The sequence below is a fragment of the Glycine soja genome, chromosome 9, assembly GCF_004193775.1.
Source record: "Glycine soja cultivar W05 chromosome 9, ASM419377v2, whole genome shotgun sequence".
NCBI classification, from domain to species: domain Eukaryota; kingdom Viridiplantae; phylum Streptophyta; class Magnoliopsida; order Fabales; family Fabaceae; genus Glycine; species Glycine soja.
Window position 1 is genome coordinate 2,145,186 of NC_041010.1, and position 15,240 is coordinate 2,160,425.

The 15,240-nt window shown below is 31.1% G+C and overlaps 1 protein-coding gene across 1 annotated transcript; it reads left to right on the plus strand.

The window, feature by feature from the left end:
• Window positions 1–122: 122 nt before the first annotated feature.
• LOC114425903 lies at window positions 123–7,714 on the plus strand. The gene is made up of 6 exons (XM_028392882.1): window positions 123–485; window positions 1,155–1,247; window positions 1,357–1,590; window positions 2,248–2,350; window positions 6,429–6,658; window positions 7,226–7,714. Exons 1-6 carry the CDS (start codon window positions 205–207, stop codon window positions 7,443–7,445), a joined length of 1,161 nt encoding a protein of 386 aa, XP_028248683.1. The 5' UTR covers window positions 123–204; the 3' UTR covers window positions 7,446–7,714.
• Window positions 7,715–15,240: the final 7,526 nt, after the last annotated feature.

A 15,240-nucleotide genomic window follows, 5' to 3' on the forward strand; every position in this document is an offset into this window, starting at 1 on the left:
TTATATTTTTTATTATTGTCTTAAATATTAAATGAGTAATAAATGCATGCTAAATATATTATATCATAAAATTATTATCTTTATAAATTATCAAAGTTGATGCCATGAATATAAAATCAAGTCTCCCTCCCTCCCTGAACTCATTAGCACTGGCAACATACTATTAACACTCCTCTTCCTCTTCCTCCCGCAATTAAGATTCAAATGGCATTTCACAGAGCCTCAAAGGCGAAGCCAAAATCCGCGAGATCCGGAATGCTGCTCCTGGCGGCAGCAGTGACAGCGATTGCGCTTCTCTTGCTGTTCTCCTCGCTTCTTTCCACCACCGTCTCGAAAGCCAACCTCTTACAACAGCCCTTCGAAAAGTACCTCTATTGGGGCACCCGCATCGACTGCCCCGGAAAACACTGCCGATCTTGCGAGGGCTTGGGCCACCAGGAATCCAGCCTCCGCTGCGCCCTCGAAGAAGCCCTCTTCCTCGGCAGGTATAATTACATTCACAATTGCATTGTCCCTCACCTTACAAGCCAGTTTTATAACCCACGTTCTAAGACATTGCAGTTACGGTTAGAGATACAATTAGTTAATTAGTTAGTTAGTTCCGAGTTTGTTTCTTGTTACATGTTGTATAGAAGGAGTTGGTAACTTCATCTTTTTCAGTTTTCAATTAATTCCATTTTACTGATTCTCTTCACTTCGGTTCTACCATGTTTCGTTATATTTACTTAATGGACAAAGATTAGATACAGTTCTGTAGGTGATGTAGCAGCTATTGTCCGATTAGAATTGGAGTTTTACCTCGATAATCTAGGTTGACATTTAATGCAAGCCATTGTTACACAGGTGAAACTCCAATTTTGATTTGAGAACAACACCACAAACACCTTGGGGATCACATCTACTTTTTTGTCCTTACTAAAATTAAATGAATCTTATCAACACATTCTTCTTTAACTCACTGTTAGCTGTAATTCATTAAGAATTACAAAATTATGTGTTACTTGTGATTTCAATGAATTTCGGCCAAGAGATAGTGTATTGCTAGGAGCTATTACTGTGGTTGTGAACATCAATTTGAAAGCTTAATTGTAATTAATTGAATTATGAGGACTGATTTGCAAATACCAATTGATGTTGTTATGCCGTGGTTGCAGAACTTTTGTGATGCCTTCGGGGATGTGTATTAATCCCATTCATAACAAGAAAGGGATCCTTCATCATTCCACTAATGCCAGTTCCGAGGAACTGTGAGTTGCTTTATTATTAAGTATGCGTCTTCTGTACTTTTTCATTGCTATGTTTTGTATGTTTAACTGGTCTTGTGCTTTTTTATTTTAATTTTATTTTATGTGCTAGGTGGGATGCAAGTTCTTGTGCCATGGACTCTTTGTATGACACAGAACTTATGTCAGATACTGTTCCTGTGATTTTGGACAATTCAAAAGAGTGGTATAGGGTTCTATCGACTAGCATGAAGTTAGGGGCAAGAGGAGTTGCACATGTGGGAGGAGTTAGCCGGTTTGAACTTAAAGAAAATAGCCGCTACTCAGATTTGTTGCTCATAAACAGAACTGCAAGCCCTCTTTCTTGGTAGGTTCTTAATGGAGAACTATGGGTGATTTATTTTATTATATTGCAAAATAAGGTTGGTTTGTGTAATAGTAAGTGGGGTATGTTCCTATAAGAATGGATCTTATTTAATTTTTTTAGCTAATTTATGCAAGAAACAATAGTGATTGCCTTTTAGCTTGGAAAAAATAAAAATTTTCTGTATTCAATTTGTTATGCTTGTCAAGCTGCAAATATGACATTGATTCTTATTATTTGCACCATTGCTGTAACTACAGCCTTTTTGAAGCTTCTTATTCCTACTTAAGTGTGTCTTCACCTTTAGTCCACATTGAGATGTCAAATGTGAATTGATTTAACCTAAGTTTTCTCATTAAAAGAATCCAATTTGAACTTGCAGGCCTGCAGAAGTTGATATATGATAGAAAGACATTTGTTTATGGGAATTTAATAACTCCTTAGTTATTAAAACTGATGTACATGACAAGGTCTAATGAGTTTAAAATATGCCCAATGTGGATGACTTTGATATTTTAATTGTATCACAACTTAGTTGATTTGTAAATTGTGCCTTGCAATAACTGGCAAAATGAAGCTGCTGTGTAGATGATTGCTCATAATGGGTAGAGATTCTTCTTAAAGTTATGTCCACTTTCTGAGGTGCTAATCACTTCCCAGGTTTATGGAGTGCAAGGATCGAAACAACGGCAGTGCCATAATGTTGCCATATTCATTTCTTCCCTCAATGGCTGCAGGGAAACTAAGAGATGCAGCAGAAAAGGTCCATCTTTTAATGTCCTTAATATTTTCATCAAGGGTTATAGATTTTGAATCTATTCTTGGACCATACAACTGTTAGAACGTACATATATTTTTCTCTTCCACATTGGATTTGGATATTTGTATCAATCAGAACCTAAATGTGTTATTTCAAGGGGATTTGCCAGGCTAGGCTCTCATGCCTCTGCTTTTGGTAGATTAAATGGAGGTTGTAGACTTGTAGTCTACAGGATTTCTTGAGTCTATCCTTGAAACACATATCCTTTTGTGGGCTAGCTTGTTGCAATATGTCAGCAACAGGTGGATTTGACTACATGGGACCTAACTTTTCTGATGTATTTTTTATTCACAAAATGTAACAATTTTATTGAGGCTGTTAATTAGTCCTTCTAGCTAAATTTTGGGCAACTCTTAATGCGTAGGTGAATGAAGAAATTTTATTAGATAATAGGGCTGAGATATCCCTGTAAATGGTAAGGAATAAATAAGAATAGCAAGAAAATAGATATCCCAAAAAGTGGCATGGAGCAGCCGACCCCCAAAACACTATAACAGGTAGCAAGATGATTGCATTTTGAAGTTTTAAGATGCACCTAACATAGATTATACTACACAGATGTATGCCGAAAAAGAAATACCTACAAGTAAAGACATTCATAGTTAATGACCAAAATTTAGAGTTTGAGAACTAAATACACATGCCAAACAACAAAATAAAGGAATCAAACCAGTTTAAGCCTCGAAGACTTTGAGCATCTAAATACTCAAATTCTAATACAGGTTTTTTAATAGCTATCATCATCTTCATCTCCAACATCTGCCATCTCTTCCTCATTTTAGCTTTCACAACTACATTTATAGATCTCTTCCTCCTCTCCAATATCTTCATCAATACATTCTTCATCTTGTATAACCTCATTTCCTTTTCCCTTAGAGCTTGAAGGCCTAGAACTAAAAGCAGTTGCAGCTGTCTTCTTTGATCTTGTTTACCGCCTAGTTTATGTTAAAAGCTCTCTAATCCTAGTTGCATTGGCAACAGCTCCCCAGGTCCAGGTATCATCCTTAAACACCAATTCATCTTCAGCACCTTCATCACCTCTACCCATTTCTTCTAACAACCACTCATTACTATCATTGACACCATTTAGGAGAATGGAATCCATCCCATCATGAAACTCAAAATGTTCTTCGAGAGTTTAGTTATATTAATGAAAATGAAGTCTTGCAACCTTGATGCCCAAAATGTTCTGACATATTTGGCTTTCTTGGCAGTGGTAGTGGGGTCACATGATGCTACACTTGAAGTTGCATTTCTTTTTCCACTTTGAATATTCAAAATTTCTTCCACTTGTTCCTCATTGTTTTCTTGAGGCTCAATCAAGAATGCTTGGCTTTCTTCTTTGTGCAGGCTTCTCTGAGTATGTCTATCACTTTGGAAGGAGTCTTTCTACAACTATCAACTTCTTCCCTCATTCTCATTTGATGTCTCTTTGTTTGGGTAATACCACTGGTGATGGGTTTGCCACAAAAGTTGCAAGTAATAGCCTCTATATTGTTGATGTCTTTTAAACTATTTCACTGCCAAGTTATATCCAAGATATTAAAGAGTAGGCTTTACAAATGCATAGGAAGAGATTGATATAGAGGTAGAGGCAATGCTTTGTGGTGTTCCCTGTGGCTGAGTGGATGAAGCTCTTACTGATTTAGTCTTGTGGAGAGGTTAAAGGACAGATTAGAGAAGGAAACAGAACAGAGATGAGCACACTAGAAAATGACCGGAACAGAGATGGGTGTTCACCCAATATTGCAGGTGTCACCAGAAAACTGGTCAGAAATGATCTGCACCCCCGGATTCTGGCTGCAAATTGACATGGACCACAGGGAATCTCGCCAGAAAGAGGGGCTTGTTGGAGATGGTGAGGGGTAGGGTTTTGAGTGGGGGAGCACAAATATGCAGTAGAAAAGGTCTCAACAGGTTAAATGTAAAGGGGGACAATATCCCAAGTTTAGCCCCCCCAAAACACCTTTAAATTACTCAAAACCACAAACAGGGCTTTATGCCCGTTGGGAAGTTGCAGTTGAGATGGCTGCCAAAATTGTGCAAAAGCAGCTGCGATGTGCACTACTCCAGCTGTGACAGTGAAGATGATGTCAGAGGGGTCAAAGAATAGGCAGGTGTGCGATGCTCTGCAATGATGCCATAGTGCCACCATCACACATGATTTAGAGCTTTGGAAAAACTAATTTTTATTGGTAAAATTCTTGGAGCCAAATTTAGGTTCAATTCGTTTGTCACTATACAAGAACAACAGCCTTATCTCATTAGGTGAAGTTCACTACATGGATCATACGACATCATTGGGCTTGGTCAGAAACCAAAAGAAGTATGAAAAAAAAACTAACTTTTAGCGGTAAAAATTCTTGGAACTAAATTTTGGTTCAATTCTTGTCACTATACAACAATAGCTTTATCCCATTAGATGAAGTCAACTACATGGATCATATGACGACATTGAGCTCGATTAAAAACCAAATTCTCAAGAAGGATATTATTCATCATGGTCCATGAGATCCCTTTTCATAATTTTTTTCAATATCCTTCTTAGTCTCCCTCTACTTTTCACAGGGAAAGAAAGCATTCAATCTACTCTCCTCATATACAATCATCTTAACATACTCAGTTTTTGTTTCTCCTACCTTTTTCTCTTATTATCCCTTTAAAGCCCAACATTCACTAAGATAGAGTACAGCTGGTCTGGTCACATAGAACTATAATAAAACCTCCCTTTGAGCTTGGTAGGTACTTTGCAGTCACAAATGCTGTCATTTTTTACAGGTCACTATCTATTTTCAAAAACACTGGCAATTTCAGCTGCATTTAGTCCAATGCATGATGGCTTGGAGGATGAGAAGTTAAGGGATTTGAGTTATTCTTTTTTCATGGATCCTTGTGTCAATGCGTGTGTCTGCACATATCTCATACATACATTTTTATGCAGTTAATCAAATTCTAAGCAGCCAATTTGATAGACTAATATGAACAGAGTTGACCTTACGATTAGATGGATGCATGATTTCATCCTTCATTTATAATATACTTTTTCATTTCCTTGCATGCATGTTTACCCACAGGAGGGGACAAAATGATGATCTAGAATTGTTGGTTATATATGAATCTTTTAGATGATGCTATAAGTAATGCTACTATCTACAAGCATAGAGCTTCTGATTGCTTGATTGTTTCAATGAATAAAATTGCTGAGAAGATAGAAATTTTCATTTGGAAGCAGCATATGGTTAACATACTATTTTCTTATTCTTTTGTTTGCATGTTCATTTTTTATTTATTTTCATTTACATGCTCCTCAAAGATATCACTGTAAATTTATTTATAATTTTTTGGGTAGAGATAGAAATTGCAGACAACAGTAGAGAAGTACAACTATGGGGAGGGTAAGACATCCTCCAATACAGAAAATAATAATGATGAGAAATAAAGAATCAATAATGCAAGAAGGCTGCCCTGTATAATCTCTGCAAGTTCTGTAATGGTAACCCCTTTGAAATAGTCATGAATAAAATGCTACGGAGAATCCATAAACCCAAGTCAATGAGGGAGGGTTAAGATAGCCTGATATTGTGACTTCTTGCTCATACAAAAATCGGAGGAGCTTAAGCAGTTGACTATTTTGTGTACTGTGTATTCCACTAATTCTCTATGAGTAACCTAGCTATCTCATACATAGGCAATGACGGTCATATTTATTGAATAAAAGTGATTGCCCTCCATTCTATTTTTTTTTTAACATTACGTGGATAAATTCTGCAAGTCATCAATTTCCTTAAATGGTGATCCATGTAAGCTTGCATTGAGATACATTCACTTACAATAAGGATGTAGATTTGAGACAGGATTATTGAAATTTATTTATGCACAATTAGATGACAATTTGCTTATATTATCCTGTAAATTTCAAAAGTTGTTGAAATATATGCTTGATATATTAAAACTGGGCTCTGCAGTACAACAGTGTCTCTTTGTTACACATTCTAATATTTTATCAGATTCGTGTTCACAGATCAAAGCATTACTTGGTGATTATGATGCCATCCACGTTCGTCGTGGGGATAAAATAAAGACCCGGAAAGATAGATTTGGTGTAGTGAGGAGCTTGCACCCTCACCTTGATAGAGACACTCGGCCAGAGTTTATGCTTTGTAGGATAGCAAAGTGGGTCCCACCTGGAAGAACCTTGTTTATTGCTTCAAATGAAAGGACTCCAGGGTTTTTTTCACCACTTTCTGCCAGGTAACCATTATCATGTTCACATTTTGGGGGGTAACGGGGTGGGGATTCTATGTAGTAATTTCCTTTGGCTGCACAAGTCACACCTGATAGATTGACAGAATGACAGTAATTAAAATATTTGTGTTTAATGCTATATGAAGCGGAGCGGACCCTGTTTATGCAATACAAATGGAAACAAAATGCATAAGCTTGTCATTTATGTTCTGCAGGAAACTTGTGTCCCTTTTAAGTTTAGGACTTTCGGTCCAGATTTATTTAAAAAAATTGCCATAGTTGTAGTATGGTAATATGCTTCTCGCCGAACCCTCTCTGGAATTTGAGACTACTCTCTCTGTAGTCTTTAAGCTATATTTCTTTTGCCTCTTCAATTTTTGTTATACCCTTTTTAGCTGTTTTTTGATGCATTATTTGTAGCTGATTATTAGATTTGACTGCTTGTGGACAATAATTTCTAGTCCATATTCTTTATAAAAATTGAGAATGACTCTGATATGCTTTAGCTTTTTAAACAAACCTTTGGCCGGCACCAAATACTGTTACTTTATACTACTTATGACTCAATTGCAGGTATAGATTGGCATATTCATCAAACTATAGCCATATCTTGGATCCGTTAATTGAGAACAATTACCAATTATTCATGATCGAGAGGCTTATAATGATGGGTGCTAAAACGTTCATTAGGACATTCAAGGAGGATGAGACAGATCTTAGCCTCACTGATGACCCAAAAAAGAACACTAAGCTTTGGCAGATACCTGTTTACAATGTGGATGAAACTTGTTGACGAACTAGACCTATCATGCTACAATTTCTACGTAACACATGAAATTAAAGAAACTAGCATCCCCGAATCTTTAGGAAGAAATTCTTGCAATCGAAGATGAGAGGTGATTGATTAGTTTGTGTTGTAAATTATTATGTGAGCTACAGTCAAGAGTTCATTAATTCATTAAATGTATGTACTTGTCTCATAGAAAAGTTGAAATGAACTATAAATTTTTAGGGTTAATTAACATTTTAATCCCTGCAAAATACATATTTTTTACTCCTAAATAGCACCTATAATTTTTTTCTACTTCTTCCTATCACATCATAATAATTATAAATTATAATACCTATATTTCTCTCTCCCGCTAGGTTCATGTAGCATTTTGGGTGTTCAAATATTGTAATTTTAGTTCATATATCGTTTTTTGTTTGAATTAGTTTTTTTAATACTATATTTTTTCATTTTAGTCCCTTCTATCAATATTCCTCTGTTAAGTATTGAGATGACAAACAAAGTATCACCTTAGTAAGATACATGTATTGACACATAGTTGGTGTATGTCAAGTCAATTATGTATAAAACATGTTTTGAAATTAGTCCTTACAATATTAATACTTTATTTAGTTCTTATAAAATAAATATCGATCCGAAAAATAAATATTTTATTGATTTTATTCATGCAAAATGAGAACTTTGTTGTTATAGTACTTGTTTAATCTAGTCCCTCTCATTGTTTTATCTAATATTTTGTTAGTTTACTTAGACATAATTAGATAAAAAAAATTGGGTGGTCCTTTTTTGAAGTAGGAGTAATCTACAACAATGCTACAAAATTTTGTCAAAATCCTACAAAACCACAACCACCCAACCAAATTCATTTACCAACCAATGAACCACAACAAATTTAAAACACTATAGCTTAAGTCATAACAAAGAAGAAAATATTACTTCAGTAAAATAAAAAAATTAATTGAATAGTATAATAATTGCAAAATTATAATTTGTACCTTCTCAAGGTAGACTAAAAATGCTTCGGTGTAAACTTTTTCCATGCTATCAAAATCCTTTCTTACACAATCTATAATATGCATAAATCGCATATCTATTAAAATGGATTTTGCTCTTTTGATTGTAAAGAAATCTCCTAAATCAATCTATGACCCATAGAAGGATCTCCTTCTACTCTCGCTTGAAGCTAGGGACACAAAGATTCTCTTAAAAGACATCAATCTTCAGTTAAAGTTTTCTCCTATTTAATTTCAAACATGGTCTTTAGGGTTTTCCCTTATTGATTCTCTTAATAGGCACAATACTCTTTTTCTATGGGGAGTTTGGTGTTATGGGTAACTATAACATAAGTGTTGAGTAATAGAATGAATTAGAACTCTTAATTATTTTGATTTGATACAAATAAATATTAAATTTCAAATGTTGCATAAGATGGCATATAGAAAAGTGTGCTTAGTCTGCGTCTAATGGATCAGGATGATGAGTTAATAAGTATCATATTTTAATTATTTTTAGGATTAAAATGTTAGCACTTATCTTTTGATTATAATAATCTTCTTATAAACTTCCCTTAAAGCTAGTTGTTTTATATATATTGTACATTTACTAATGTTTTTGTTTAAATAAGGAAGATTCATCATGATTTTGTAGGTTTTGATGATTTTTTGTTGGATTAGTAATAAAGTTTTTTTTAATACTTGGGGTTACTATGGTGAAAAAAGTTATATTAAATATTTATAATTTAAAATTATAAATATGAAAAAATCTACATGTAACAGCACAAAATCTACAAGTATTTAAAATTATGTAAAAACATGTATTGCATGGGATAATATAAATTATATAAAATATACGATAATTATATTATGTAAAACATAATTTGCATTTAAATTTAATATCAATAAATTAATTAATTAAATGATATAATTTGTTCCGATAAACTTGAAGAAGAAAAAACTCCTCAGATTATTTAATATTTAAACTGGCATATTAGTTAATTTCAATCAAAATAACTGATACCCAAATTTACATATATGAATTTTTAAGGACCAAAGTCAATTCCCTTTCATTGCAGTAACAAAAATAATTCTCATGATATGAAATTGTACAATTTTGAGACACGCAAATGAAGAGAAAAATGTACAATTCTGAAATTAGGGTCTCATTTGAAAAAATTAAAGTCAATTAATAATTGAGTATTTAGGATATTAATTAGGATATAAATATTTATATTAAAGACATAATTAATTAATTGAGTTAAATTCCTAACAAGGCTAAATATTAACTGTGTTAAACAAAAATGGAAGTTTTATAAAAAAATATAATAATATATAAATTATAAATATTCTTTTACATAATTATAATGACAAATCTGCGCATTGTATGAAAATCGAACCTATATAATATAAATTATTAATTAAAAAATTACTAATAAAATATTTATCTTTGTTGAATTAAATTGATATTTTTATTAATTAAATGCAAATAATTTTGACATTGTTGGTGTCAAAAACTAATAAAATAATCAATTTGGTCTAACAGTACCAGCAGAGGACTAAATTAAATGAAATTTCTAAGTATAAGGGAGTAAACCTGGCAACAATGTGCCTAAATTAAAACATTTTTATTGCTTAATTTGTCTATAAAATTAATTATTTGCAATTTTTAAATTTAACATCTTATATTGTCCAAAAAAATTAACATTGTGTTATAATTGATAATTTAATTTATTGTGTTGATATTTTAATTATAATAATCTATCTATTATTTACAGCTAATATAAGTATTTATTTTTTAAAATTTTAAAATCAATTTATTTAATAATTAATTATTATTCAATTTTAAATTAGGTTAATTTATTTTTGCATCAGCATAAAAAAATTCCTAATTAAAGATCGTCTTTTGTTAGTAAAAAAAATGGAGACACAACTAAATTACTTTCAAATTAAGATCGATATCAAATTATATTATAAATAATTGAACATGGTCATATTCTTTAGTATTTTGCACAATAAAATAAAAAAGAAACATAAATACGTGATAACAATAAGTACTAACCAACATAAGAAAACAAAAAATAGAGAACACCATTTTTTTTTTATCCTTGGCATGTAACTTAAGTATTTTTTTTTTTGAGTAAAAATCATATAAACCTAATTATTAATTGGTTTTAGTAATGTTTTCTTCTTCTTTTTTATTACCATTTTTTTTTACAATTCAGCAGTTTAAGGAGTGTAAAATAATAAGTAAGGAATAATATTAGTTCATAGAAAACAAATCTCTAAGAATCAGAAAAAATATTAGAAAATAAATCAGAAAACTATTAGACATATTACTTTGTAGTGAGAAACTAATGGACTAATTTGTTAATTATAAAAAATTGATGAATAAAATTATTAATTAATTACATATCATATACAATAAATAAAAGATATAATTAACAGAACGACATATTTTTCAAAATCACACAATTAATATGAATTGAAATCTATAATAATCCTTTTAATAATATCACCTTATATATATATATATCAAATTATATTCGTGTAACTTTAATAATTATTATTATATTATTTTTATAACTTAATATAAAATGTAATTTATATTAATCCAATCGTTGAATTATTTCTATGTATTTTTAAGATTATTTTTATTATATTTTGAAACATTTGTAGGTTGATTTTAGTTTATATGAAAGAGATAATAATTGATTTTGAATTAATATGAATTTTTACACATGTAACTAAATGAATTTTCAATTTAAAGCGGGTTGGAAAAATATAAGATGGTGTAATAGTAGTTAATGTTATATATATATATATATATATATATATATATTCTTTAAATTAATTTTTAAATTGAATTTAAGGGATATGATTTTTTTAGTCCCTGAAAGTTAAAAATATTTTTTTAATCCTTAAATTTTGAAAAATTATTTTTTTAGTCCATAGTATAAATAATTTGACATTTATGTAAATTTTTAGCTCTTTGTGAAGTTCTTCTCATACTTTGTAAATTTTAAAATATAAATTCAAAATAAATCAGTATTATAATTTGATTTGCAAAATCAATCCATTTTTTTGCTAAACAGGTTTCAACATCTTTTAAAATAGGCAAAAATATATTTTTTATCCTAATAAAAATAAAATATGTTAAAATTTGACCCTTAAATTCAAACATTTCCAAACCTACACCTCTATGCACATAAGTTAGTCCTTTAGTCAATTGAACACCAACACGTTTCAAAACACCAACCCTTTCTCTCTCTGTCTAGCATGGACCATTCAGCCCCAAATTCCTCTCCTCACTCCCTACGAACCCCTCCCTCTGGTGGCGAACGCCCATGGCTGTAGCGGAGTGCGACGACGGCGTCGAGGGTTTGGATATTGAAGGAGATATGGTTTTTGGTATCGGTTCCGAATCCAAGCTTTTCAACCAAATCTGGTTTTTGTGATGGGTTTAGACGGGAATCAATGTTTGCAGTGGGTTTTCCGACGAGGGTGTTCGTGACGAGAGCTGGTTTGCGTTTACGATTGGGGTGGTTCGAAGGGTTCATGGGTCACAGTGGGTTTGCGGGTTTATAATGTTTAACTTTGTGTTTAGCATTTTAAAACATGTTCCTTTGGAAACGGCTAAACTTGTTTCATAACTAGATCGATTTCACCTTCTCAGGACTATCCATTGGAGAAATTTGTTGGATTTCAAAAGTTCCTAGTTCCTACTATCAATATTTTGTATCAGGATCAACTACGTCACAAGTTGGATGATGGGTTTATCTTCGGAATCTTTGTTGGATTTGTCAAATTCTTTAACAATATCAAGTGCTGAACCAGGCACAACCTCAACAAGTGTAGGATTCACAAGCTTGACGTGTAATGATTCACTAGCATCATGCAACAATTGTTAATGAACAATATGGGTGGCCATTTGCCCTTTCAAGCCAATTGTAAGAATCCAAAATCATAAATTCGTGAACAATCCAAGGTCTTCTTGCTTAGGGGTTGCATGTTTTTGAGAGGAGAAAGGATACAAACACATTCCAGCTGGGGTGCATAGTGAGATTGGTAATTTATTGGTTTTGAGAGGAATTTTTATATCGATTACACTTTTAACCCATGCAATAAGTTGAAAAGTCTGACTCTTCATATATGTAGGTTTGGATTATGCAAACTTAACTCCTAGTCAAAATTTGACCAGTTTTAATTTTACAAGGATAAAAATTTGATAAGATTTTTGCTGACCGATTTCAAACATTTCATAAGGATGAGAAAGTTTGATCTTTAGTATCAAAATTAATTTTAAGCAAATCTTAATTATTGTTTTAGTGTCAGAATTTTATTTTAATTCCTAAAATTTTAAATTTTTTTTTCTTGAATTTAGACAAATTATTCTTTTTATTCTCTAGTATAATAAATTGATATTTTATGATAATTTTAGCGACTTGAATTTGTATTTTAAAATGATCATAAAGTGTTAAAAAATGTCATAAAATGTTAAAAATCATCATAAAGTGTTAGTTCACTATGTCAAGAACTAAAAATAATAATTTGTCAAAATTGAGAGACTAAAAAAAACATTTATAAATTTTAGGAACTAAAAAAAATACACTTCCTAAATTCAAGATAATTAAACTTTTTAAAAATATTATAATTGCATAAATTATAATATTATGGTTGCAAAAAAAAAAACATTTCCTTATTTCATTCGTCTACCACATATATGATCAACTATATATTTAATAATCAAAATATTATACTTTTATTCATAATAACAAATGGTTATATTTAATTATAGTAAAATAATAATAATTAAATAATTTGGAATTTTCATTTAGGCTTTGTTACGTCGTTTCATTTGTTTACAGATTTTTATTTTTTTTTACTTCATGAGAGAAATATTGTCAAAATTATTTTTATAATTATATTGAAAACTAATCACATTCAATTATCTTATACTATTTTTTTTATTGAGAAGGAAGAGTTGCTAAAATAGAAGGATAAGTTAATATTAGGTCTGATACATTCAATTTAATGCTTAATTTTTGTCGATAGAATGGAATTTGTGCCACTACTCGCAACTTTGTTGAAGGGAAGAATGGCTGGTGCTACTTTGCATGCAAAAAATGCAATAAAAAAACTCAAATTCAGAATGAGCCTTTTACATGTGTGCATTCATAGGTACAAGCTAGAGATAAAGGTCGAAGATAAGAACAATGCAAATTTCATTTTCTGGGATGATCAGTGTTTTAAGTTTATAGAAAAATCAGTTGCCGACCAGATACAATTAATGAAAGATGTATGTACATTCAACTTTAGCTTCTAATCATTCATTTACATATGCTACTTTATTTATTTTACTGGTTCTTAACTTTCACATCTGTCAATTGATTTTCTTAGGAGGGTGAAGATGATCTTAAAGTATATCTAGATCCACTTGACAAAATGTTAGAATGTACATTGGCCATGAGAATTAGGATGCAACCCAAGGTGAAGAGTTTTTTTCTGTAATGTGTGTTTGCTGACCCCGACTTCATTAAATCCATAAGAGAGCAGATAAACCCCAATGAGGTATGCACAAAATCTGCTTTTAGAGTAAATTATTTGTTATGGTTGAATCTTAGCTTACCTTAGATGTGGTTGCCATTATAGTAGTCTTTAATGAAAGTGATCCTAATACATTTACTTTGTAACAGGGTACATCTGAAGCTGTTAATACTTTAGCTGATGTGAATCAAGCTTCGCAGTGTGACAGTACTGTAAGATGTCACTGGACATATATTTTTAGTGTCTACGGTTTATTACGCTTGAATCATTGCTTATTTTATTATTTTTGCAATTTCAGCAGTCTTTATCTGCAACCGCAGATCATGATCCATATATGATGCTGAATGTTACTCCAGCCAAGAGGCTATCATCTGAAAGTCTTTGTGATGGCTTGTTATGCATAACTCTCTTCAACAAAGATCTCAAAGCACATCAAAAGTGAATCAGATTTAAGGAATTAATGAAAGTAGTTATTGTTATGATACTTGCAACAATTCTGAACCTATTTGTATTCCAACTTAGAAGGCTCAATGTTTTGTGTGTGTTTCTGTTAACCATAAAAAACAAGAACTTCTTATTTTGATGTTAACGACTTAAATGTTGATTAAATCTTAAACATTATAAAGTATTTTGTTAATGCATGGATGATCTATATTTTGATGTTATGAATATTTGCTCATTGGAGGTTAAAAGAAGGGTGTACCAAAGTTGATGATGCCAATCCAACCCGTCAATTCATTTGACTTTTGTTAACCTTTTAAATTTTGTAATTATTAATATTAATTAGATTAGATAACAACATATAATCTAGGATCTGTGAATTTTTTTTTACAAAATAATTAAATATTAATCTTTTCAATCTATAATATTAGATAACAAGGTTAATAGAAATAGTGAGACTTGTGTTCCTTAATTAAATAGTTTAGAGTTCGAATTTTAGTTAATTCTAGAATATGAAATAAAGTATGATGAAATAAAAACATTCATCTTGTTAAGATGCATTTAATGACTAAGATATATTATTATTTTTGAATGGAATAAATTCTTATTAATATCATAATAAAATATAGGTTATTGAATTAAATTTTTATCCTCTTTTATGCAATAGCGTAAATAATAAATAATATCTCGTTGTTATACATTCTAGACAATTAGATTATTCAACTTTATCCTATTCTAATATTCTCAGTTTTGAAAGTTATACTAAAATTTTCCATTTTATTTTATATAATTATAAAGTTAAAAATATGGATCATAAT